The 27,307-nt window shown below is 43.3% G+C and overlaps 1 protein-coding gene across 7 annotated transcripts in view; it reads right to left on the reverse strand.

The window, feature by feature from the left end:
• Positions 1-240: 240 nt before the first annotated feature.
• SYNE3 (spectrin repeat containing nuclear envelope family member 3) overlaps positions 241-27,307 on the reverse strand; it is a 133,352-nt gene continuing 106,285 nt past the window's right edge. For 6 of the 7 annotated variants that reach the window (XM_061612069.1, XM_061612066.1, XM_061612064.1 and 3 more), the window contains 5 exons: positions 25,645-25,768; positions 19,995-20,147; positions 19,263-19,412; positions 17,303-17,335; positions 241-728 (listed from right to left, as the gene is read on the reverse strand). In XM_061612069.1, coding sequence (XP_061468053.1) covers positions 531-728; positions 17,303-17,335; positions 19,263-19,412; positions 19,995-20,147; positions 25,645-25,768 — 658 coding nt within the window. In that variant the 3' untranslated portion in view covers positions 241-530. The remainder of the gene's footprint in view (positions 729-17,302; positions 17,336-19,262; positions 19,413-19,994; positions 20,148-25,644; positions 25,769-27,307) is intronic. The other variant, XM_061612065.1, reaches the window with a different exon arrangement.

A 27,307-nucleotide genomic window follows, 5' to 3' on the forward strand; every position in this document is an offset into this window, starting at 1 on the left:
CAATTAATCAACTATAATTAATCAACTAGGATATCTTTTTAATCAGGTGACAGCTGTAATTTTCTTAACATTTATGGGTCGAGGAGGGGGAACTTGACCTCACATTTGTCATTCCATCTGGTTATGCCCTTACTTTGATTTTTATGCTGAAACAAAGAGTTAGTTGAAACATCTACTGTTACTCAACAAAGACAAAGGCAAGTAATAACTAAAAAATTGGCAGGAGTAGGACAAAAACTATGATTTCAGGATATCTTTCATTGAGACATATATATAAAAATTATATATACAGTATAAATATAGTCATATATTTTAAAAATATAATTTTAGCTAAGAATATGAATACTTCATTTATATGGACTGAGCATATATGGACAATGTAGGTCATTTGACCAAGTTTCCAGTTTACATGGGTCCCTTAGCTAGTTGTCCTGGATTCCGGGAGTCCTGCAGGAGGTAAGACACCCCAGGAAAAAGCCACTTGCATAACTTAATCTATCACCTTAGCTGCACCTTCATGTGTAGATGTTCTAAGTTGGTGGTGGGCCATTGTATCTCAGCACCAGGTTGAAGGAGCGTGCGTAATTGTTGGCAAGCTTGCAGCTGTGCATCTCCTCCACTAGAGGAAGAAGAAAGGCAAGGAGCAACAGAAGTAACAGGAGAAGCTGAAGAGGCAAAGCTGCACAGCACACACGGCGTAGGAAGGAACACGCTCCGGCTGGTGGTCCCTGGAAGACAGAAATCAAATGGAGCATTAATGAAGGCTACCTATCTGAAACCAATTGGGCTTTGTCCATGCATGCCAGGTTGTGGTGCTATAGGCCATAGAGAAACATGCAGTTTCCTAATGATGTTGGTCAGGGTCACTTGGACTCAGCACGCTTTCCCCTAATATATGCATTTTTGTAAACATTGGTTGGCTGGAGAACTGTATTGCAAAATTGCATAAGTGCGGATTTCGACAGATGACTGAGTTTTGGTTATCTTATTGTTTTGGAAAGTACAAATCTGATAGCTTTAGCTTGAAGTGCAAACTGAATCAAATTTCTCTCCCATTCCTAGTCCTGAGTTATTATGATGAGCTGATCTGATTCTTAGTATACCATCTGCTGTCAGATAACAAAACCTGTCTTGTATTAGGTAGTGCAATGCCCTCTGTATGAGCAAGCAATCCTTTTCTGGAGGAATGGGCCATACCCTTGAGAGAAGGAGGTGGTGGAAAAAAAGGCTGAGCCTTCTGGGTACCATAAAAAGGGCTTCCATGAGCCAACAGACAGGGTTGACCTATGTGTAACAATTTGCCAGACATTAAAATCTCTTAAGAAAAAGCTTAGTGTTGCAAAGGAATTCTTCCAGACAATCTCTCCACTTCAATTGACTCAAGGGAGAATGCAGTTGCTTTTAGTATTAATTTTGTGATTTCCATGCACTGGTTACAAATTTTCCAACCTGTCCGCTTGCCAGACAGCAAATTGGTGGCTGCTGGAGAGGAAGGACCGTTTTTGGTGGGTATTCAGTTACATCAAAGTGCAAGTTTCACACGCTTTCCCTCATGACCGAAGCTCTGCTTCTTGTTTGTATAGATTTGCAGACTTCAGGGCACCCACCATTTTGGCATATTCAACATTGGAGAATCTAGCAATGGGCCTTCTCTGTTTAGTCTCTGGACGCACCCCTGCCCACCACCCCTTTACAATCAAGCTGACTTCTTTTCATTATTCCCTGTACAAGCCTTGTATTTTACAAGATGCCGGAGAATTAAAAAGGGAAGTGGAACAGATGGTGAAATTTGAGTTAAACGTATAGTAGTAGCCTTTACAACAGGGCCTGCTGCACAGAAATGGCTCATTATAAGAAGGGCAAGGGAATGAAGAGGACCAGGAATCCATTTCTGGCCTTACAAAAGGACATGGTTTCCCCTGTGAGAACACCAGACCAGCAAAGAACAAGACCAGCAGTGTGGGGTGGGGTGGAGGATAGCAGACTGGCTGTTTACACTAAATATAATCTTGGCCACATTCACACCACATTTATTCCACTATTATTTCCACTTTAAACAGTCATGGCTTCCCTCAGAGAATTCTGGAAAATATAGTTTGTGAAGGGTGGTGAGAGTTGATATGAGACTCCTGTTCCCCTCTGGGAAGAGGGGCAGACTGTTAAACCACTGCCCTTCTTTGCAAAAAGCCAGTTAGGGTTACAGCAGTGGAATCATACTGTTAAAAAAGCAAGTAAAACATTATATACTATTATACAAAAAACTGAACAATATCAAGCAAAACCAGTACAGTATAGACTGAAATGGGAGGAGTGGGTCCCACAAAACAAAACAGTTGAACTGTCAAAGGCCAGGGTAAAGAGGGAAGCACATGACCAGAAGCTGTTCAATGAAGATGCAAGATGCATTTCCGTGGGAAGGGAGCTCCACAAAGTTCATCTTACCCCTTATATACCTAGTTGATCACTGTACTCTTCAGATGAGGGCCTCCTGCAGATACCATCTTATCAGGAGGTCCATTCTGCACAACATAGGAAGCGGACCTTTAGTGTGGCGGCACCTACCCTTTGGAATTCCCTCCCCTTAAATATTAGACAGGCACCATCTCTGTTATCTTTTTGGTGCCTGCTGAAGACCTTTGAACAATGTGTTCATTTCTTCTCTCCCTCATGAGGGGCCACAATATCTGAATGGGGGTTATTTTCATCACAATCCTGAACATGAGGTTTTGCCAGAGTAAGGGCCTTCATATCCCAGAGGGACACTAACCTACCTAGGCTGCTTAGGGATGAGTAAATCTGTCAATTTCAATTTCTGTCCATTTCTCATTTTTCAGCCTTAAGTTCAGTTCTCCACATTTCCACATCAGTTTGCAAAATCTTAAAAAAAACCCATAAAAATTCAACAGCATTTTAGTGCAAATTTCGCCTGCATACATTTTTTGCATGCAATTTTGCCTACTATAACACATTTTTGCAAGGCATATTTTCCCAAATATTTATATTTTCCCAAATATTTATATTTTCCCAAATATTTATATTTTCCCACATATAATGTATTTTTGTATTTTGTATTTCTTATTTTCACTATTATATGCCTGTGTTTTGGCCGCCATTAATGGCAAAGGGCCAGTTTTTTTTTAAAAAAGGTGGCCACCCTAGTATTCATGATGTGCATCAAAATACATCATTAGATGAGAAGGTGCAGGCATAATGGTGTCACGTGTGGCTCTCCTGATTAACATGAATGGGTTTACTGCTATGTTTTTCCAGAAAAACTTGAGGGGCAAAAAAGAGCTACCCATAAAAGTTTGGGGAGGGGCAGGAGACAGCTAGTTTTTTTTTTTTTTGTCATTTGTATTGGGGCAGAATCTGAAAGAATAGCAGGAAAGCCTTAAATTAGCTTAGGGTGAATCCCTTGGAGTGCAGCTGCTTTCTTTCTTTAGGAATCTGATGCAAGATTAGTAGTTGAGCTACCCACTGTAGGAGTCTGCATGCTCCCAATACGTTTTCCCACTGTATGTGTAGATAAAGAAATGATGGAAACACTGTGTATCTTCAGTGTTTTCTTTCACCCCAGAGATACCAGCAGTGCAATACATGTCTACTCAGAAATAAGCCCTAGCAAATTCAATGGGACTTAATCTCAGGTGAGTATAGGATTGTGGCCTAAATAAGCGAACCCTCCCCCTGACTTCTCACCAAGTGTGGGGTGCTTAACAATACTATAGATTATGGGAGGCAGTAGATACTAGTACAAGTCCTATGATTCACCTTCTGCACATTCTGGAAAGGGAGAAATTCCGCCAAGAATCAGCACTTTAATGAGAAAAGTCATGCCTGGCTAAGTTCTTGTGTGTATGAAACTCTAAGTCTGGATCTGGAAACCGTAGGAGCTGTGTCTGTGCGTGTGGTTCAATGTTCTGTGGCCAGCAGAACCTTCCCTGGTGCTGACTCCTATAGAAGCATATAAAAAGTCAGCTACCTACCAGTCATAGAGGAACATTGTCATCAAAGTGTGTGTGTATATGGGTTTCCTAGTTTGAGTCTTTATTTATTAGATGTTCTTACAGGCATAATATATGTGGCCATTTAGAACATCTGGAACCTGACTGCGGTGGGGAAGAACAGACAAGTTTAGCACATTTCAGATGGCTGAAGACTTGCAACATATGTTCAGATTAAGTCTCTTCACATCATGGAAAAAGTACTGAAGCTACAATCCTAACCCTACTTACCTGGGAGCAAACCCCATTGAATTCAATAGGACTTACTTCTGAGTAGGCAAGGTTAGGATTCTGCTGTAAATTGTGCCAGAGGACAGCACACTTGGCCAGGTGCTGAAGCCTTCACAAGCCTGAGTTTCCTATGCCTAAATGTACTTTAGCAAGGTCCACTTCAGTAGTGGATGGCCTGCAGGGGTGCCATTGTTCACCTGATGTCTGGTCAGTTGCACTGTCACTGCTTACTAGGAGGTAGAGAGGGAGGGGAGAGGCAGCAGGGAGATCAGCGAGGTGCAAATGCACTGGCACGAATGCCACATTGGCTCTGCAAGAACATTTGCATTGGGCTAGCCTCACCCCTTCCCTTCTGTTTCCTGGTAAACAGCAGCAGCATGACCGTCCAGAAATCAGGTAAGGGGCCAGGGTCATCTGCTGCTGGTCCACTTGGTATGTGGCATTACAAATCTGTGTCTGAGGTCCCAACTTTGTCATGGACTTGTGGTGCAGTTCTTCAGCAACTGGCTGTCTTTCAGCCTCGACTCCCAACCTGTAAAATGCATTGTGAGGATTGTTGAGAGGAGGGCTATAATAGAAGACTGTAAAGCTGTTGGCAAATTGTACTGTTGTTTGGAAATTAGCTGCACACCATGGTTCTGATTATCCACTTCAGCTTATCTCTACCATCCTCTAAGGCTAACACCTGTAGCAGAAGTAATATAAATTTAGCATTCCTGCCACCAGTTTGCCTCCCACACTCTCCACTCAGTTTTGCCTGATCATGCAGCAGAAGCTGTGTTATCTTGCTTAATGACTCTGCTGGTTGCCATGGCAATTCCTGGGCTGTCACAACTTCTGCACAGTAATGTCGCCAGAGGATCAAGGCGTGGGAAGCACACGGGGTTGTGCCTTGAGGCAAGCTCCAAATGTTATGCATCTTAGTTCTACAAAGCATAAAAATTCAATCACTGGAGCCAGTGGTGAGGGCAGCAAGGTATGGTGCTGAGGCAACTGTAGCTTTGAGCAGAACAGCCAGGTGTAAAGGCAGATATAATATAAGGAGAGTTTGCAGCATAGGAAGGAACCTAGGAAGACATTTGATACTAGAGGTGGGAAACCTCAGGCCTGGGAGCCGAATGTGGCCCTCCAGGCCTCTCTATGTGGCCCTTGGAATTCTCCCCAGTTAATGCCCTCACTGGCCATGCTTCAACCCCCGAGTGCTTTTGGCGGACTGCAATAGGTCCTTAAACCCTAATAAAGCCTCCTGCTTGTCTGGATGGATGGCAGAGAGGGTGTGTGTGAATGTGTGCAGAAGCTAACTTACTATGCAAAGGTAATACTCATATCCATTGCTCAACCTGCTTTTGCTTCTGGCCTTGCTCATCACCGCCAGTGGCCCTCTGAAGGTTGCCTACAAGGAAAAGCAGCCCTTGGGCTGAAAAAAAAGGTTCCCCAACCTGTGCCTTATATCAAAATGCTTTATATAGGGAATTTATTTTATTTATTTCATTTCATTTTTAAACTGCCCATAGCTAGTAGCTCTCTGGGCGGTGTACAAAACAGAGTTAAAATACCATGTCACAATAAAATCCGATTCAAATAACAGGAAAATTTAAAACATTAAGATGAACAATTAACATTAAACATTAAAACATTAAAATGTCTGGGAGTATAGCCAGGTCTTAACCTGGCGCCTAAAAGAAAATACCGTAGGCGCCAGGCGTATTTCCTCTGGTAAGCTGTTCCACAATTCGGGGGCCACCACAGAAAAGGCCCTAGATCTAGTAGTAATCTTCCGGGCATCTTGATGAGTTGGTACCCGGAGGAGGGCCTTAGATACTGAACGAAGTGGACGGGTAGGTTCATAGCAGGAGAGGTGTTCCACAAGGTACTGCGGTCCCACACCGTGTAAGGCTTTATAGGTCAAAACCAGCACCTTGAATCTGGCTCGGAAACAAATAGGGAGCCAGTGCAAATGGGCCAGGACAGGTGTTATATGCGCGGACCGATTGGTCCTTGTCAACAGCCTGGCTGCCACGGTTTGCACTAGCTGTAGTTTCCGAACTGTCTTCAAGGGCAGCCCTACGTAGTGCATTACAGTAATCCAGTCTAGAGGTTACCAGAGTGTGAACAACTGAGGCGAAATCGTCACTGTCCAGATAGGGGCGTAGTTGGGCGACTAAGCGAAGATGGTAAAACGCATTCCGTGCCACCGAGGCCACTTGAGCCTCCAGTGACAAGGAAGGGTCAAAAAGGACACCCAAACTACGAACCTGTTCCTTCAAGGGGAGTGTAACCCCATCTAGAACAGGTCGAACATCCACCATCAGTGGTAGATCATCTGCCTTGCACGCAGAAGGTCTCAGGTCCAATCCCCAGCATCTCCAGGAAGGGCTGGGAAAGATTCTATGTCTGAAACTCTGGACAGCTGCTACCAGTCAGTTGTAGACATTACTGGGATAAATGGGATTCCGTATAAGGCAGCTTCCTATGTTCCAAAGTCAGATCAATGGTCCATTTAGCACACTATTGTCTGTACCAAGGATGGGGAACCTGGGGCCCTCCACATGTTGTTGGACTCCAACTCCCATCAGCCCCAGCCAGCATGGAGGGGGGATGTGCATGCTGGTGGTGTGCAGACCGGATGGTCATGGATAGAATTTGTGAATACTGAACTGGATGGACCAATAGTCTCATAGTCCAGAACTGGCAGCCCAATTTGATAGCCAGAAGAACAGCAGAATCTTGCCCACTGGGACCAAGGCTTAAACAGAGGTGCCTCTCCATGCGAGGAAAAGCTGCAACTACTACATTGTTTCTTGCAAACCAGGCTATTAAAAGCATAAGGCCAGTAAAAAAGAAAGTAAATTGACGATCTTGTGACATCTGTAAAATCAAGGCAAGATGGTAAACTAAATATCTAACAGTAAACACCAAAACCAAGCACAGCAGGCAATGTGTAGGAAATTACTTTTTCATTTTTAAATGCCATTGGGATCAAAGACCAGCTGCACTGGTAGCATAGCTGTGCCCATTCACACTTGTTCTTTATATACCCTCCTATGGCATTTTGACTCCGACTGAGCTGGTTAGTGTGGAGCTGTGGGCTCTTTAGCAGATTATTACATCTGTTCATCATTAACAACTCCTTTCCAAACACATCATGAGAAATGGTTCTGATAACAGACAGGAGAAGAAAAACAACAACCCAACCCAACACATTGATATAGTGTGCCTGTGAAAGCTGGCAACATACTTCTCTGGAGTTGCTGCTCTTCAAATATTCCTGCCAGGAATACCGAACATAATCTTGAATGGGGATCCTTGAACCATCCATGCAATCCAAAGACTTGAGAAGAGGCAGTTATTTAAGGTAATATTGTGGGGGGGGGCACATGCTGGTGGTATGCCGGCTACAGCTCACAGTGTGTGGAGCCACCTCCTTCTCTGTCTGTCTGTCTCTCTCTGACTCCCCCTTTTTGCTCTCTCTTTCTGCCATCTCTTCTCTTTCTCTTCTTCCTTGCCCAATGAGCTGCTGAGGCAAGGATAGATCACTCTTGCCAGACCTCTGAGCTCAAAGTTTGCAGTAGGGATGGAAAGATCTGTTAATTTCAGATCCCCCAGGTTCTAATCTTTCCCATCTTAAATTCAGTTCTCCACATTTCTGCAGCAATTAGCTAATTCTTAAAAGATATCCTCATGAAAATACTCTAGCATTTTCATGTGAATTTCTTCTCATATTTTTGTAGGCAGTCTTGACGAATGTACACATTTTTGCAAGCCATTTCTCATCACATAATGCATTTCTGCATGTTATCTTCACTCATGTATTCATTTTTATGCACACTTTCCCCCAATATATGCATTTTTGTAAACATTGGTTGGCTGGCGAACTGCATTGCAGAATTCAAAGAAGTGCAGATTTCAAAGCATGGCTGTGTTTCAGTTCTCATACTGCTTCAGAAAGTGCATGTTTGATACATTCAGCTTGAAATGCAAACTGACTCAAAATTCTTGTCCATCGCTAGTTTGCAGGGGGCTTACACCCCTTCTCCTTCAAGATTCCATCAGTTTTGGCTCCTCCCATTTCTCCCTCCTGACTCTCCTCACCCTTGTCAAAGGAGGTCAAGGACCACATGAAATCAGGCTGAGAGCCTCAGGATCCCCACCCATTTTAGAGGCTCCAATGAAGCTTGAAAGCCAGATCCCAAAATGTCACAAGCCACTACATGTGACCCAAGAGTCGGGCCAAGCATCTGCCAGGCTGCAAAAGAGATGCTAAATTACAGCCACCTGAGGCCTGATGGACATATGCTTGTCACTATCGCTCAACCTAGCCTGCCTCACAGGGTTGTTGGGAGGCTAAAATGATGGATAGGGAGAAGCCTGCATATCAACATGAGCTCCTTGGAGGAATAGTGGGATAGAAACGCAACTAACAAGAAAACAAAGCTGCCACCTACTGAATCAGACTCTTGGTCTGTCCCCTGAGTTTAGTGTCTACTCTGACTTGAGCGGAGGGCTGTCCGAGCCCCACCACCTGAGTTAAGTGGCGATGCCAGGGATTGAACCAAAGGCCTTCTGCATGTAAAGCACAATTGTTTTGCCGCACCTCTCCCCTCTCCCTCTCATTAAGCAGCAGCGATGAGCGGTTTTGGAAAGCAGGAAGAGCAACACAGTCCTGCTGGCTGCTATTGTCTCTGCCAGTGAGCCACAGTTTTCCCCACTTGGAGATGTTCTGAATATACCTTCACTGGAGATAGTTCAGCTAAGGCTGGACTCCCATCCATCAGGGAATACTGCAGTTCTGAATGCCAGCTGATGGGGATTGCGGGCGTGGAGTGTTATTGCGCTCATGTCTTATGGGTGTCTCATAGGGATCTGTTTGTCCTCTGTGAGGACAGGATGTCGGACTAGATGGGCCTTTGCTTTGATGCAGCAGGACCCTGTGTTCTTATGTTCAGATTCCTGCACTGAGCAAAAGGTTGAACTCTAAAAATTCCATGATATGACAATGCCAGAGTTTTACTCTTGGGGATGGTTTAACATGAGAAACCTGCACTAAGTGCTTCCAGATGAAGAGTGAGCGCGCTAGCATTGCTCGTGGCTGGCTGAACTTATTTGGTCTTAAGATCAATGGAGACTTTCTAAATGAGACGAAATTGCACATCCTTTCTCTCCATCTGCTTCACGAGATTACATCCTGCAGCATCTCAGAGGAAACCATTAGGCAGTCATGAGTCTAATAAATCCTAATTATTTTGTTTATACAAACAATGAAGCCCAAATTATTTGTGCAGCCAGGAGCTTTAATTAAGGCTGAGCACTACAGAAAATAAAATCAAACAGAACTACTGAACCCCATAAATAACCTGCTTTGATTTCCACTTGTTGCTAAGTATGCGTCTGCAATAATTCCAGCAACTTGGAAGTCAACCTTTGAAGAAGCATTTATCGTCATTTCTTTTTTAATATTTGTTTTTACAATGCGCTGAAGTACATGAGGAGGTAATAAACGATTTCATCACTGTCAGCCTACAGGAAAAGTCACAGGACCCAGTTGTGTTAGCTTTCTCAATTTAATCTTCCAGTCCCATTTATGGATAAAATTATACTAGTGCATATTCACCATTCATTTTCAATCTGACATCTTCTTCTCTGTACCCTATTTATTCAGACAAGGTTGTTATGCCCAGGGATGATCAGGAAATGCTTCTTTATGACTGCAGCCTGTGCACACACTTACTAGGGAATACGTCCCATGGAACTCAAGGGGTTTTACTTCTAAGGAAACATGCACGGGATTGCACTGTATGTGGCCTATAGAAATATATATTACGTATAAATTCCTGATTATTTGTTAGTATATGTTGCCATCTCCCCTGAGCCAGCAGATATAGGGTTAGCTAAAAACACAAGCAAATATTAAAATAAAAATGGGGGGAAGTTGATAGCTCTTTTGAACTCTCCCTTACAGAGGAAAATGGTATTTTTGTCTCAGTGTCTGGCAGCATTCCCATCAAGAAAATACAGCATGTTGTTTCCCTAGGGGTATAATAGAGGCGAAGGGAAACATTCCTGCCACTTGAGCTGTTTATACTGGGGAGGGGGAGGGGGAATCCAATGACTTTGACAGGGCCCTGACAGTAGCTAGTGTTTGATTACTCCAGTGCTTGGAATGAACCCGTTCAGTTTAACCAAGTTCATTGAACTGGAAAGCAATCCAAACCCAAGATCCGCTGGGTTGAACAACGTAGGATCCGGCAGATCTCTGGCTCAGGCAGCTAAACCCAGGTTCAGCCAGAGCTATGCCACCATAAGTCCCCAACGCTAGCTCAGCTGAAGATATGCAGGTGTAAGTCCCTCATCCTGGCTCAGCCATGGCTCAGTCGAAGCTGGCTCAGTCAAGGCCAGTGTAAGTCTCAAAAAAGGGTGTTCTGGGAACCTGGTGGGGACAGGAATAGGCAAAGGGGGATTTACACTGGATCCTAAGTCCGTTCAGCAGTCACAGGAACTGGCAACCCAGCAGAACTTATACCATCAAACAGGGTGGTGTTAGTCAAACTCTGTTATATTTATTGTTAAATTTATATCCCTCCCTTCCTCCCAAACGGAGCCCAGGCTTCTTTTTCCTCTGCCAGGCTTAGGCCAGCTCAGCTCACACTTGAATAGCGTTTGGATCTGACGTACTTTAAGACAGCTTAATTTAGTTAGGATTACTCCCTTAGTTAAAAAATCTCCCACGATTACCAGATGAACTGAATGTGAATTAGGTTTGTTGCGGGGTAGAATTTTGAACGATTTCTAGTTCACCTTCAGGTTCATTCCCTGACATGTGTTTTTGACTCTTTAGACTCCTCAGGCTTTTAAGCTAAAAGACTGTAATTGTAGGGAAAAATAAATTAAACAATTCACATTCCACTGTGCTTGTGTTTTGATGTTTTCTTGGGGTAGAAACACACTCACTGTTCTGCCAGTTCCAGTCTGTCTTCACCTCTCTCTTCTGAAAACGGGGGCACATGACGCTAGTCAAACCCCACTCCTTTTTACTATAAAACCTGGTGGGAGCCGCTTGAGTGTTTTTTAAAAAAAATTCAACTTCAAAGAGATTTCGCAACTGATCAGCAGATCAACCCGTTGCCTCTCCAGGTATGGCTAATGGAAATGCTTTGATCTGGTGACTAGTGTTTACAGCCTTAGACTTAAGTATATTTTATACTTCAACATAGCATCTTGTAACAATCTGAATGCTGACATTTTTTTTTTGCTGAGCATCATTTGGATGAACGTAAATTGAACAAGTTCATTTTTGGTAAAGGGACAAACATAATTTGTAATTAATTTCTTTCTGGATATGTTGAATTTGAAGTAGAACTAGTTCCTTGGAAAAATGAACTTTCCAAGCTCTGCCCCATCCTACCAATGGCCAGGGTCCAAAGAACCATGTGGCTACAGCTACAGGGAATGGTGTGGATGCATCTGAGGTTGCAGCACTGCTGAAATTAAGCAGATATAGACAAGGGTTGGAAGGATGTGTCATTTTTGATTCTCTGTTGTTATGTGCCTTCAAGTCAATTACAACTATGGCCACCCTATGAATCAGTGACCTCCAAGAGCATCTGACATAAACCACCCTGTTCAGATCTTGTAAGTTCAGGTTTGTGGCTTCCTTTATGGGATCAATTAATCTCGTTTGGCCTTTCTCTTTTTCTACACCCTTCTGTTTTTCCCAGCATTATTGTCCTTTCTAGTGAATCATGTCTTCGCATTATGTGTCCAAAGTATGACAACCTCAGTTTCATCATTTTAGCTTCTAGTGACAGTTCTGGTCTAGTTTCTTCTGACACCCAATTATTTGTCTTTTTTGCAGTCCACGGTATGCACAAAGCTCTCCTCCAACACCACATTTCAAATGAGTTGATTTTTGACTTATCTGCTTTTTTCACTGTCCAACTCTCACATCCATACATAAAGATTGGGAACACCACTGTCTGAATGATCCTGACTTTAGTGTTCAATGATACATATTTGCATTTGAGGACCTTTTCTAGTTCTCTCATAGCTGCCCTTCCCAGTCCTAGCCTTCTTCTGATTTCTTGACTATTGTCTGTGCCGAGGTAATCCTGGACAAGTTCAATGTCCTCATTGTCAACTTACATAAATCTTCTGTTGTCATTATTTTAGTCTTTTTGACGTTCAGCTGTAGTCCTGCTTTTGTGCTTTCCTCTTTAATTTTCATCAGCATTCGTTTCAAATCATTACTGGTTTCTGCTAGTATGGTATTGTCTATCTTACATTATTGATATTTCTCCCTCCAATTTTCACACCTTCTTCATCTTGGTCCAATCCCACTTTCCATATATGTTTTGCATATAGATTAAACAAATAGGGTGATAAAATACACCCCTGGCTCACACCCTTGCTGATGGGGAACCAGTCAGTTTCTCCATATTCTGGCCTTACAGTAGCCTCTTGTCCAGAGTATAGGTTGTGCATCAGGACAATCAGATGCTGTGGCACCCCCATTTCTTTTAAAACATTCCATAGTTTTTCACGATGTACACAGTCAAAGGCTTTGCTGTAATCTATAAAGCACAGGGTGATTTTCTTTTGAAATTCCTTGGTCCGTTCCATTATCCAACATATGTTTGCGATATGATCTCTGGTGCCTCTTCTCTTTCTAAATCCAGCTTGGACGTCTGGCATTTCTTGCTCCATATATGGTAAGAGCCTTTGCTGTAGAATCTTGAGCAGTACTTTACTTGCATGGGATATTAAGGCAATAGTTCGATAATTACTGCATTCCCTAGGATCTCCTTTCTTTGGAATTTGGATGTATATGGAACACTTCGTCTGTGGGCCATTGTTTAGTTTTTCATATTTCTTGACAAATCTTTGTGAAAATTTGGGCAGATTCAGTCTCAGTAGCTTGTAGCAACTCTACGTTTCTCATTTTTCCAATCTCAAATTTAGTTCTCCAAATATATGCAACAATTTGTGATCTTTTTTAAAAAGAAAAACTCATGGAAATCCATCAGCATTTCAGTGCAAAATTCTCAAAATAAACATATTTTTGTATGCAGGTTTGATTTTATATATCAAGCTATTTCCTCTAATATAATGCATTTTGTATATTATTTTGACTTGCAAAACTGCATTGCAAAATTTGGATACATGTGAATTTCAAAGGATTGCTGTTTCGTTTATCATATTGTTTTGAAAAGTGCAAATCTGATAGATTCTCTTGTGAGAACTGAATCAATGAGAACTGTCCCTAGTATAGACCTGACCAATTTCCTAGATGGGAGACCATCAGAAACTCCATGTGAGAGCAAGGTGATGCCCAGAGACATTGGGGCAGACATTTAGTAGTTCTTCAGTGGGGAAAGTATCTCGTGAACGCAAAGAATCTGAAAACCACTGGCTTAATTTAATGTATCCATGTCACAATTCTTAGGATACATGGGGGGGTAGTGATGGAAAGATCTGTCAATTTTAGGTCTCTCAGTTTCTCATTCTTCCAGTCTTAAATTCAGTTCTCCACATTTCTGCAGCAGTTTGTTTTTTTTAAAAAAAAATCCTCATGAAAATTCTCCAGCATTTTAGTGCAAATTTCTCCTAACACATTTTTGTAGGCAGTTTTGATTAATGTACACATTTTTACAAGCCATTTTGTCATATAACGCATGTTTGTATGTTATCTTCACTCATATCTTCATTTTTATGCACACTTTCCCCTAATATATGCATTTTTGTAAATATTATTTGGTTGGTGAACTGCATTACAAAATTTGAATAAGTGTGAATTTCAAAGGATGGCAGTGTTTCAGTTTTTATATCGTTTTCGAAAGTGTGAATTTGTTAGATTTGACTTGAAATGCAAACTGAATCAAATTTCTCGCCCATCCCTAAGGGAGATAAATGTCCCTGAAGACTGAAATGCCACTTTGAGATAAGTATTGATATTTATGCACAAACTATGAGTTCTGGATTTATTTATTTATTATTTTGGTGTAGTGTGCGCATGCCTAATTCCTTCTCTGTTAAAGCAATGGGAAAACGCCAACCTTCTCCCCACTAAGATACAAAGGTTTCTTGCAACATCGTGGGAAGCATTTCTGAGAGAGTTTCAGGATAGAATCGTTCCATTTCTCAAAACTATAAGCAAGTTATAGAATTTTAGATCAACTGTTATAACCCATGCAAATATTTCCCAAAGTTGGTTCTTAGAAATGCATTTAAATGCCAAAGTACTGGTAAAAATGGAAATGGACTGCCTTCAAGTCAATCCCGACTTATGGTGACCCTACGAATAGGGTTTTCACAGTAAGCGATATTCAGAGGTGGTTTACTATTGCCTTCCTCTGAGGCTGAGGCAGTGACTGGTCTAAGGTCACCCAGTGAGCTTCGTGGCTGTGTGGGGATTCGAACCCTGGTCTCCCAGGTCATAGTCCAGCACCTTAACCACTAAACCACACTGGCTCTCAAATTTAGTCAATACAAACAAACAAGTAGCATATTGGGGAGTGGGGGTGTGAAAGAAGGTGAACTAGATGTTCAAGAGTAGACTTGGGAATTCATAGATTCGTAGAGTTGGAAGGGTCCTATAAGGCGATTGAGTCCAACCCCCTGCTCAGTGCAGGAATCCAACAAAGCAAATCTGACAGGTTTTCCTGTCTGACAGGTCCAGCTGCCTCTTGGCCTCCAGTGTTGGAGAACCCACCACCTCCCTAGGGAATTGGTTCCATTGTCGTACTGCTCTAACAGAAAGTTTATCCCGATGTTCAGCCAAAATCTGGCTTCCTGTAACTTGAGCCCATTATTCTATGTCCTGCACTCCGGGATGATCGAGAAGGGATCCTGGCCCTCTCTGTGTGGTACTGTTCCAAGTACTTGAAGAATGCGATCATCTCTCTCCTCACTCTACTCTTCTCAAGGCTAAACATGCCCAGTTCCTTCTGTCTCTCCTCATAGTGCATTGATTCCAGTCCCCTGATCATCCTTGTTGCCCTCCTCTGAACCTGTTCCAGTTTGTCTGCATCTCCCTTGAAGTGTGGTGCCCAGAACTGGACACATTACTCAAGATGAGGCCTAACCAGTGCTGAATAGAGGGGAACTAGTACTTCATACGATTTGGAAACTATACTTCTGTTAATGAAATCTAAATAGTATTTGCCTTTTTTGCAGCACTGTTGGCTCATATTTAGCTTGTGATCAACAACAATTCCAAGATCCTTCTCACATGTGGTATTGCTGAGCCAAGTATCCCTGTGCATTTGGTTTCTTTTTCCTCGGTGTAGAAATCTGCACGTTTCCCTGTTAAATTTCATTCTGTTGTTTTCAGCCCAATGTTCCAGTCTTTCAAGGTCCCTTTGAATTTCGTTTCTGTCTTCCAGGGTACTAGCTATCCCTCCCAATTCTGTATCATCTGCAAATTTGATAAGCATTCCCTTCACCTCCTCATCCAAGTCATTAATAAAAATATTGAAGAACACTGGGCCCAGGACTGAGCCCTGTGGTACCCTGCACGTTACCTCCCTGCACTTTGAAAAGGAACCATTTGTAAGCACTCTTTGAGTATGATTCTGTAGCCAACTGTGGATCCACCTGATAGTTCTTCTATCCAGCCCACATTTAGCTAGCTTCTAATCAGAATATCATGGGGGCACTTTGTTAAAAGCTTTGCTGAAGTCAAGATATATTATATCCACAGCATTTCCACAGTCTACCAGGGAAGTTACCCAATCAAAACATGAGATAAAATTAGTCTGGCAGGATTTTTTCTTGACAAATCCATGTTGGCTTCTAATAATTACTGCGTTGTTTTCAAGGTGCTTACAGACTGACTGCTTTATAATCTGCTCCAGAATTATGAGATCTGGTGAAAGGGAGAAGAAGTGTTCCAGTAGAACATAATGAAAAACTTAAAAGTGGATTCACATCACTGAAAGCCACTTGGTATTCATGATATGGTAAGCCTACTGTGTATTGATTCTTAGGCTGGCTCACAAAAAGCAACATCAATAACCATTTAAAACAGAGTATAAAAATAATAGATTTGAAAACACACACACTCTTAAAACAATTTAAAACTGAGGGGTCCAGACTGTGTAACATAAGTTATTTAGAAGGTCTAGATCAGCGTTCTTCAGTTTTGGGTCCCCAGATGATTTTTGGACTCCAACTCACATCATTCCCAGCCAGCTTAGTCAATGATCAGGAATGTTGGGAGTTGTAGTTCAGCGACATCTGGGGACCCAAGGTTGAAGAACACTGGTCTTGGAGAATAGAACACTCTTCACTAGTCGGCTGGGCCAAAGGGCAATATGGAAACTGTGAAGGAAAAAGCATTATGACTAGGTGTTTGGGCTGCTAGGGAATGAATTATCACCTTTCTGGATAAAAACTCTAACTGCTGGGATGTAAATGTACACCTCCAGGAAAGGGTGCTCTATGTTAAGAAATCAGGGTAGCTCTCCTCCACGGTTCACCTTGTAAAATGGTGGGGGTGATCCAAAGCAGGGCAAGAACCTGAGCACAGCCATCACTGCTGACCTTTGTGTTACATCATATATATATTTTAACGCAGGCTTTGCCAACCTGGTGCCCTTCAGATGTTTTGGACTACAACTCCCATCGTGCTTAGCCATTAGCCATGCTGGCTAGATCTAATGGGAGTTGAAGTCCAAAACATCTGGAGGACACTACTTTGACTATGCCTGATGCAGTGCCATTCTAAGGAATCATTGTGGGACCACTGATTGTAGCTCTGGTGGCACCAAGCATAACTCTTTCTTTGTATTTCAAAGCACTGTATATAGTTTTCTCATAAAACTTTATTTCCTTTAAAGGAGATAAATGAGGACTACTAACAGATATTGGCTGTTCTAGTCTGATAAAATAATCCAGTAGACATACCCTCCATAACAAAATATATTTTATTTCATTATCAGACAACTATGCCTTCTTTTTAATCATTGGAAATCAGCCTGTCTATCAGTCTGTCTATCCATCCAACCAACCAACCAACCAACCAACCACACACGCCCCCCCCCCCTCTCTCAACAAACAAAAAATACTCTTACCTTTCTAAATGTGACTGGTTCCAAAGAACTTGTCTGTTTAAAAAGACAAAGAATTCTTTTTTATAAAAAAGCATGAATCATGGCATTCCCAGAGGAACCTATAAGCCAAAGTTTATTTCACAAGGGGAATGTGGCTTTAAAATTTTTCGTCATCTGGACAGACTAAAGCAGCAGGCGATTTTCTATTTAATGAGCTTTATAGCACACATCCAGTTTAAATTCCAAGTGGATTTTATTTCCTAACAATTTAAAAGTCTGATATAGGCTTACACCAGAAATAACTATGACTTTACTGACACCTACTGACTAGTTCTAACTTTGCAGGAGATGCCTGAATTAAAATGGAAAGGGACTGCCTTCAAGTCGATCCTGACTTACGGTGACCCTATGAATAGGGTTTTCAATGGTAAGTGGTATTCAGAGGGGGTTTACCATTGTCTTCCTCTGAGGCTGAGAGGCTGTGACTGGCCCAAGGTCACGCTTCATGGCTGTGTGGGGATTCGAACTCTAGTCTCCCAGGTCGTAGTCCAACACCTTAACCCAGCCTTTCCCAACCAGTGTGCCTCCAGATGTTGTTGGACCACAACTCCCATCAGCCTCAGCCAGCATTGCCAATGGTCAGGAAAGATAGGAATTGTGGTCCAACAACATCTGGAGGCACACTGGTTGGGAAAGACTGCCTTAACCACTACACCACACTAAATCACACCAGAAAGGCTGCATTCCTACACACACATTTACCACTAAGTAAGTCTATTGAACATAGTGGAACTTACAAACATTGTACTATAACCACCTTTTTATTTTTTTTAGTAACTTTACCTGGCATCTTTTTATTATTCCATGTCCATGCCACTTTCTATTTATTTATTTTTAAATTAAGAACTTTGCATACCAAGAAGAAGAGCAACTCCCCCTAATTGCTTTTAGTACCTTCTGTATATGAAATGGCAACGACCGGGTGTAGACAGTGCCAGAAATGCATGGCTGCCACTCCCCATCACTTTTTCCTCTCTTCCCAAATGACATGCAGAAAATAAAAATGCATGGTGTGACATTTCCCTAGCCCTTGCAAGCAGCAGCCAATGAAGTAGAACAGGGAAGGGAAACTTCAAGAGCAATGAAATCACACCATGTGTTTTATTTCATTGCATCAGGGCTGGGAATCTTTTTCAGCTAGATGGCCGCATCTCTTCTGGGCATCCTTCTGGGGGCCACATGCCAGTGGTGGGCATGGGTGGAGGCAAAAGTGGACGGAGCAATACATATTATACATTTTACCTTTGTACTGTAGGCTAGTTTCTACACAAGCTCACAGTGCCCTCCCAATCCACCATCCAGACAAGCTTCGGTTCCAACCAGGTAAAACCACTCAAGGAAGGTGCAAAGCAAGACTGGTGAGGGATGCTTCCCGGGGAATTGGCATGGTCTGGGGAGAGTCCTGAGGGCTAGTTAGAGGCCTAGAGGGCTGCCTTTGCCTGCCAGGGCTGAGGTTGCCAGCCCTGCATTGCATGTCATCAATGGAAGGAAAGGCAGAAGATGTGTGGTGACTGCTTTTGAGGGCAGCCACATGGCTCCAGTCATGCCTACCTCCACCTATAAAAACTTAAGAATTATAGCAGCGGCATGTATTTTGGATTTGCACATGTGCAGAAAACAAGTACGTCTTGTCGTCCTAACACCTTAAACTGCTAAAAGATGGGCACCAGCAGCATGGGACACAGGGTTCATATAGCATCCAGCATTGTTCTACATTTCTAGAAACGTGTGAATCTGCCCACTGCTGGATCCTGTATCCTGACCAGATACAGATGTGCATATGTTATTTATAACTGTGCATAACGTGGCTCCTTTGGGCAACAGACAAACTACACAAACCTTAAACCAGTATACTTAATGGAATAATACAAAAGATTTCCAGCCCCTCTACTACAGGCCATCCTCCAATCACAAGACCTACCACTGAGTTGCTGGAATCATTCAATTTCGACTTGTAGAGCATCCATTGGTAGCGCAGCTCCTCCAATTCATCAGAGCTCCCGACAATCGGCCAAAGACGCAGCAGATCTTCAAAATGATGCTGACCCTCAGGGACACGAGACTGAAGCTCCTGGAAGGGAACAGGGAGATAAATGACTGCTCCGTTGTACAAACACTGAGGTGGTGGTGACAGTGGAAAGAGGATACACTGCCTTTACCAATATGAGGATGAATTTCACAAATATTTTCAAAGGGAAGGAGTAAATCATGAGGTGGAGATGCTTCCTTTTTATTTTTTCTGCGGAGGCTCCTTTGCACAGTATATATTTCATGGTTTTATTTTCCATGGATTTACATATCAACCCACTTTGAATTACTTTTACAAATGCACATCTTTGAAAGATGCTGTAAGACTTATCTGAACATCAGTGGCAGGGCTGTAGCTCAGAGGTAGAGCACCTGCTCTGAATGCAGAAGGTCCCAGGTCCAATCCCTGACATCTCCAGGTAGGACTGGGACAGACCTTTGCCTAAAACCCTGGAAAGCTGCTGCCAGTGAGTCTAGTTAGTGTCATCTAATGGTCTGACTGTTATAAGGCAGCTTGCTGTGTTGCTTCCATTACCAGAGACTTGACTGGGGTGTCTTCTCAAGGATATTTAACTAGGTTAAACAGCAATGCAAAATTAACATAGCACGGTGGAGTGGAACAAACCTTTAATTTGCTGTGCCTTGCTTTAAGTTCTTCACTGCTGGATGGTTTCGTGGCAAGAATTTTGGACAGCTTGGCATTTTCTGCTTGCAACCATCGCTCAAAGTTCTTAATGAGTTGGAGGTCATCAGTATGTTCCCCTTTGGCGGCATTCTTCTGGATTGCAGAACAACAAGAAAAGACACAAATATTGAAGACAAGGACATATGCTTTCCCCCTTCAGTTAAGATCAGGTTTAAACCCACAGATATTACTGATTTCTCTTATCTTATGTCTATCAGGCCACATCCACACCAGACATTTATTCCACCTTGAATAGTCATGACTTCACCCACAGAATCCTGAGAAGTGTAGCTTGTGAAGTGTGCTATTAGGAGATTCCTATTCCTCTCACAGAGTTCTAGTGGCCAGAGTGGATTAATAGTCAGCCTCTCTTCCCAAAGAATTCTGGGAACTGGAGCTCTGTGAGGGGAATAACAGTCTCCTGACAACTCTCAGCACTCTTTGCAAACTATACTACCCAGAATTCATTGGGGGAAGCCATGACTGGTTAATGTGCAATAAATGTCTGGTGTGCATGTGGCGTCCATCAGGTGCACCATTTGAGATGTATGGTGTTTTTTTTTAATTGGGGTAGTGGGGGCAAGAGATAAAATTCTCAGAAAAGTTAAAAGCAGGGGTTGGTAACCCCTTCCAGCTCAATGGATACATTGCCCTTGGGAGGGGCACAAAAAAGTGGGCATGACATGGCTGTCCCATATCAGAGCACATACATGAGCACATACACGAGCACATACACCAGCGCATACAGACACGCAGAGAAGCACAGAGTCCCCACCCCCACCAACTGATCCATCCAGATCAGCAAAGGAGTGGCGGGGTGGTTTCATTCCTGTTGTGACACTGGGCTGGGCAGAGAGGTTTTAATCCTCTCTGCTATGGAAGCTGGAGAACTTTGACAAAAAAGGAAATGGGAGCAGAAATTGTCCATGTTCACTTATTCGTCCCATGCCTGGAACAGAAATCCAGTGCATACAATTGGTATTTGCTGCTGCTGCTGCTGCTTTCAGTCTGCAAACAATACGTAATTGATTATGTTCTCCCCCCATTTGTATTATGTTTCCTTGGCACTGAAATGAATGTGGTGGAATAAAGCGAATGACAACATAACATATGTAATTAATTACGTAAGCTATGGAAGTTACATCGTTTCGCCACAGCAGACAGTGAGACGAATAATGTAGTTTTTAGTGGAAGACAAACTGCAGCAGAATGGAAATGGTGCTTCATGTGCCAAATACAGGATGGGATGGAAAACGATGCCTTCCTTCATCCCTACTCTCTCCCTAGCCTGCCACTGCAATGCAGCCCACTGCTGCCATTATAAATGTGTCCCGAGGATGCTGTAATGTTAGGTTAAAACTGTGTTCTGAGTGTTGGAAGTGAGACAAGGGCAACTCCTGTTTGGGTTCTTTTGTTTGGATTCCAAAAGGAAGACAGAGTTAGGGTCCTCCAGCTGCCTAGGCTTGCCTGCCTTTACCTGTGCACTTCTCTACCTAACCCTTCCGTTGTCAACTGATATGCTCAGGGAAGCTGACCTGCCCCTCCTTCCTTCGACTGTCCGAAGAGAGAGGAGACATCTTTGTCTTTGCTCTTTCTCCTGAGCCATGAGGGCAATTCTTCTTCTTGGCGATCACTCGTGACTGAGTAAGATTGTCTTCCAAAATATAGTCTTTAACAATGGATCCATCTGAATCTGTATCAACTGCCTATGTACCAGACCATGACTAGGGGCTTCTGGATTTCACAGTCCTGCCCCCGTCACCATTTGTCAATCGCCATAGGACATTTGTTATGGAAGACGCCTGTGCTTGAATTTGTTTTATATGGGGAGATCGGTGCACCACAATCAACACATAATCTTGACAGAAAAAGGCTTTGATCCAATGGCATGGGTACCATGACGATTGGAAGTCTTTTATCTGCTGCAGCCTTCATCCGCCTTCACAGCCGTTGTAACATACACATTGTTATCCTCCACCTGTTCTGCCGTTGAGGACATTCTTGGATCGTTCTTTGTCTGGTTCCTCTCCCTTGACCTTACCGCCATGGGTGACCCTGCTGGGAGTACATAACTCCTGACAGCATCACTCACAGGGTTCACTGCAACATGCAAGCCCACTCACCACTACAAGGTGACGATCCAGCGAGGGGATGAGGGCAATACCCAAGTCTGGGCATTGCGCCTCCAACTTAGTTAGTTAGAACTTGGTGTGCCTTTCCTGTTTACTATGTATTTCTATAAATAAAGTAGCTTTCCTTATTTTACAAAGTCTTAAGTCTCAGAGATTTAAACGCAGGGTAAAAGCCTGCTGCTTAGGTAAATACACACACACACAGGCACACATGCAGCTGAGACCACTAAATTACTCTCCATATGCATAACCCTAAAGAGGGCAGGAGGATGCCAGGGAGTTGTCCTTCTTGTGCTTATTTTTTTTGGGGGGGGCTTAAAGTCTTCTCACCACCCTCCATTGAGAACCACTGAGGAACCTATCGGAGACCCCAGGGAGGAGTGCTCTGATCTGCATCTTCCCCTAGCACTGGCAATGGTCAAGCACTTCGGAAACACTGAAGCAGATCAAATGCTTCCTAGACAAACCAGTCTGCTCCTTGTTAATCCCTGATGTTGCCAATGCTATCCTGCTGGTAAACTGGAGCAGGATGAATCTCTTGCCATGGAACAGGATATTCAACTGGATGATCCTCTTGACAACTTTGTAAGTGACGCTAAAGAGGACAACATCGTACCTCAGGAGACAAGTGCTTTTCCTGTTCAAGAAAGGCTTCCTGTACATGTAACATCTCGAGGCAGACCTGTCATCTTACCAGCAAGATTTACGGACTGTCACTTGAGGAAGGATGGTGGTAAAGACCATCCTCAGTAGTGGGCTAAGTACTGGTGACATTTGGCCCCATTGCAGTAATTTGTTTGATTTTCTATTTTTGTGTTTTGATATATGCTAAATAGGATTTTATTGTTTTTAAATATATGTGTTCTTGTTATGAAATGGAGATATGGTGTAATATCTTTTTAAGACTTATGAATTGCTTGCTGAGCACAGGTGAGAAGTATTTAATCAGCCAAGTGCTTTGTCTAGCATTCTTTATTTAGATGTATGCTTTGAGCTTTCCATAAAACCTGTTTCCCATATGTGAGACTGGAGTGCTTTTCTTGATAGCATCACAGAGCTGGCAGTTGAATTGGCAGGTGTGTGCTGGAATCCACCAATGTACCTGAGAGCAGCAGGCTAGCTTAGGGGGTGCTGAGAAGGGTGCATGGCATGCCCAGCTCTAACCGAGGGGATGGCTGTGGTGCTCAGAAAATTGGAAGGGGGCTCCTGCCACTGCTGCCTTCCCACTAGGGATGGATGAATCTGTCAATTTCAGTTTGGCTCAGTTCCTCAGTTTCCCACTCTTAAGTTCAGGTCTCCACAGTTCCACATCAGTTTGTGATGATGATGATTTTAAAGTCCTCATTAAAATTCATCAGCATTTTAGTGCTATTTTCTCCTAATATACACATTTTTGTATGCTGTTTTCACTAATATATGCAGTTTATGGAAAACAGTATCCCTTAATATAATGCATTTTTGCATGCTATTTTCAGCAACATCTGCATTTTTATGCACGCTTTACCCTAATATATGTCTTTTTGTATACAGTAATACTTCGCATTAACGTACTCAATGGGACCAGAGCGAGAACGTAAAGCGAAAATGTCCTTAAAGTGAAGCACTACCTTTTAAAACTTTTTTTTACCTCTCCATGTGGAGCCTCAAAGCCCCGTGCTAAAGCCTCTGCTGCTGCGCTGCCGCGCCTCTCAGCTAATCGCGATCGTGCCTCCCGGCTGATTTGCGGTGGCGCGATTGCATCTATTTCCACCCCCGCGCTCTAAAGCCTCTGCAGCTGTGCTGCCATGCCTCCCAGCTGATCGCGATCGCACCTCCCAGCTGATTTGCAGTGGCGCGATCGTGTCTATTTCACCCCCACGCGCTAAAGCTTCTGCTGCTCCGCTGCTGCACCTCCCAGCTGATTTGTGGTGGCGCGATCGCATCTATTTCCACCCCCACGCGCTAAAGCCTCTGCTGCTGCGCTGCTGCGCCTCCCAGCTGATTGCGATTGCACCTCCCAGCTGATTTGTGGTGGTGCAATTGCGTCTATTTCCACCCCCATGTGCTAAAGCCTCTGCTGCTGCACTGCGTTTCTGGAGAAATACAGGCATATGGAGCATGTACATTATAGCGAGGCGACATTAAGTGAAGCGACATTAAGCGTGGTATGCCTGTACAGTATTAAGATGGAGAATGGCATTGCAAAATTCAGAGAAGGGCAAATGTTGAAGGATGGCTGGGTTTTGGTTCACATATTGTTTTGGAAAGTACAAGTTAGGAAGATTCACCTTTAAATGGAAATGGAATCAAATTTCGCTCCCATCATTACCGCTCACATCCCTCGGCATCACTATCAAGCAGCATTTGGAGGAAGGAAAGACAACTGAGGGCTTATCCACACGGTGATTTACTCTGTGTCTGGTGCTACTTGCATCCCTTTTTAATTTGCATAGTTCATATGACATTACTGGCAAACAGAAGCTATCACACAGTTTCCCCCTGTAAATCCGTAGTAACCCAGTCCTTTGGTAATCCAAAAAGGGAAGGAAAAAAGTCTTCACTCCGTATCTGTTGAGCTTGCAGACACTGTGCACTGATGCTTTTAGGTGCGTGTGTCAATCGTTCCTTTCTCCATGCCCACTCCCTCCTCCTCCCTTCGTTCATTTTATTTCCTGCAACTTACAGCTGCTGTCCCCCGTTCTGCAATGCTTTTTTATGTTGCTGCAAACAGTGCCTTTATTTTCTTTCCTCCCCAAGACTGAAATGTCTTTATATATTTGTCATGCTGCATTTCAAAATGCCACAGACAGGTGGCACTGTGAACTACAGTGTGACCCAGCCATGCTGGACACAAGGCCGGGGGAGTAGAATAATGGGGAAAGAATTGAGTGGCATGCTATGACCCAGCAGTGAGTGGGATGTCGTGGCCCAGCAGTGCTGGGCAGAAAGCAAGGACAAGAAAGGTGAGTGGCATATGGCAGCCTAGCCATGCTGGTCCCAACACCAGCAGGAAGGAAAGAAAGGGCAAGGAAGGCTAGTGGCACATGAAACCCTGGGTGACCAGCAGAGTCGCTTTATGGGAGGCCTTACTGTTGCTACCGCGAGGCCTCCCTTTCCTTCAATCCTGTGTGGGGAAGGGGAGGAAGGAAGGACAGTGGGTGAAACCAGGCAGAGAGCAGGAGGAGGTGCCTTGGTGACCTGGGGCATGGTCAAAGCGCACAGGGGCAAAGCCCCTAGTAGCCTTTATATAAAGGTAAGAGTTACATCCATTGCTGCACCCATTTTTGCATCTGGCCCTGATCACCACTGGAATGTGGCCCCCCAGAAGGTCATTCACAATGGAATGTGGCCCTCTGGCTCCCTACCACTGCTTTATGACTCCAGTCTTGAAGCTGCTGCAGAGGCTCAGACTGTTCCTTCACCACCACAGTTAGAAAGATAAATTACAGCAAAAACATGACTCAAATGACATGACTCACCCCACCGTGGTTGAGAGCTTCTGTAGAGCAAATGGTAAACCCCTGTGCCGGCATATTGCCTGAATGGCTTGCTTTCTTGCTTGCATCTACTGTCATCCTGTTTGGATGGATTTTCTGGAGGAGACTATGATCGAAACCAAGAAGGGAGGGAGGAGATACTGTTAAGCTAAGGTTCATAACATTTACAAAATACACTGATTGTCCTATTTCACCCCTTTAACTGAAGAGGCACCTTTCAGTAAAGGCAGAGCTGATAATGGAGACAGAACTGCTGCTCCTATAAAAAGTTCAGTCTTAGGCTGTTGCTGAAGCATCATCAGAGCACTGCTCTCTCATAGCATAGCCTGAGCCCCGAAGAAGGTGTTACATTGACCAAGGTCAGTGCTAGCATCCTAGCACTCCTCCCCCACCCATTCATCAACTGAGGTGGGGGCTTCATCTCACTCCATGGTTGGACCTGCTTTGACAGGATTTCTTTGACTTTGGTCACATCCACACCATACATTTAAAGCATATGGCTTCCCCTAAAGAATCCTGGGAACTACAGTTTGTTAAGGGTGCTGGGAATTGTAGCTCTCTGAGGGGTAAACTACAGCTTCCAGGATTCTTTGGGGTGGGAGAATGTGCTTTAAAAATTATTTAAATGTGCTTTAAATGCATGGTGTTCATGTGACTTTTCTCTTTTTAAGTGAAGTTAATCTGCTTCTGTGTTGGAATTGCTTTTTTATATGCTTTTAAACCTTTTTTTAAAAAAACAATATGTTTTTTAACCTTTTTTTAAAAAAAAGTCTTCAAAGCTTTTTAAAAAATGTTTTTAAAGTTGTTTTGTATTAATGTATTTTAATGTCTGTTTTTATGATGTTTTAAAGTGTTTTTAGTGCTTTTGTTTGCCGCCTTGGGCTCCTGCTGGGAGGAAGGGCGGGATATAAATCAAAGAATAAATAAATAATAAAAACTGAAGTACCAAATCCTAAACAGCACAAGTTCAGCAGCATCATGGGATGAAACAGCTGTAAATGATACTGTGACAAGTTCCTGGCAACAGATTTTATGCACTTTCCATGGCCGTGGTCTTGCCATTTTAAGGCCATTTTTTAAATGGATTGTTACTTTCCGGGGGATTGTTCTAACAGAGAGCTGGTAGCTGTGATTAGGAAAGGGCTGCATTCCGCGGCTGGTTTCTCAACTGATGAGGAAACCTGACAGACTCAGGAGGTGGGGAAGGAGCTATATAGTCCTGGAACGGGGGGGGGGGGAATTGGGGCAAAAGAGGAAAACATACAATTTGCCAGGAAAGTTATGAATAAAGGAAAAGTGGCAAAAGCTCAAATTCCCAGAACCCTTCAATGATTCATCAAGACTGAGAATTTCTCGGCTGGAATGGGAAAGATCTAAAAATTTATGTTTAACATCGTCTGGAGAAATCTTGAAGCAGAAGCACATGCCTACAAACACACACCTACACAGGGGTGAGTTTGGGAATATCATTGCACGCCATACATTTAAAGCACATTCCCCACCACCACCACCACCAAAGAATCCTGGGAACTGGATTTTGTTAAGGCTGTTCGAAACTGTAGCTATATGAGGGGTAAACTACAGTTCTCAGGATTTTTGGTGTGTGTGTGTGTGTGTGTAGAGGAAATGTGCTTTAAATGCACGG

Source organism: Rhineura floridana, chromosome 2 (assembly GCF_030035675.1).
Source record: "Rhineura floridana isolate rRhiFlo1 chromosome 2, rRhiFlo1.hap2, whole genome shotgun sequence".
In the NCBI taxonomy this organism is placed as follows: domain Eukaryota; kingdom Metazoa; phylum Chordata; class Lepidosauria; order Squamata; family Rhineuridae; genus Rhineura; species Rhineura floridana.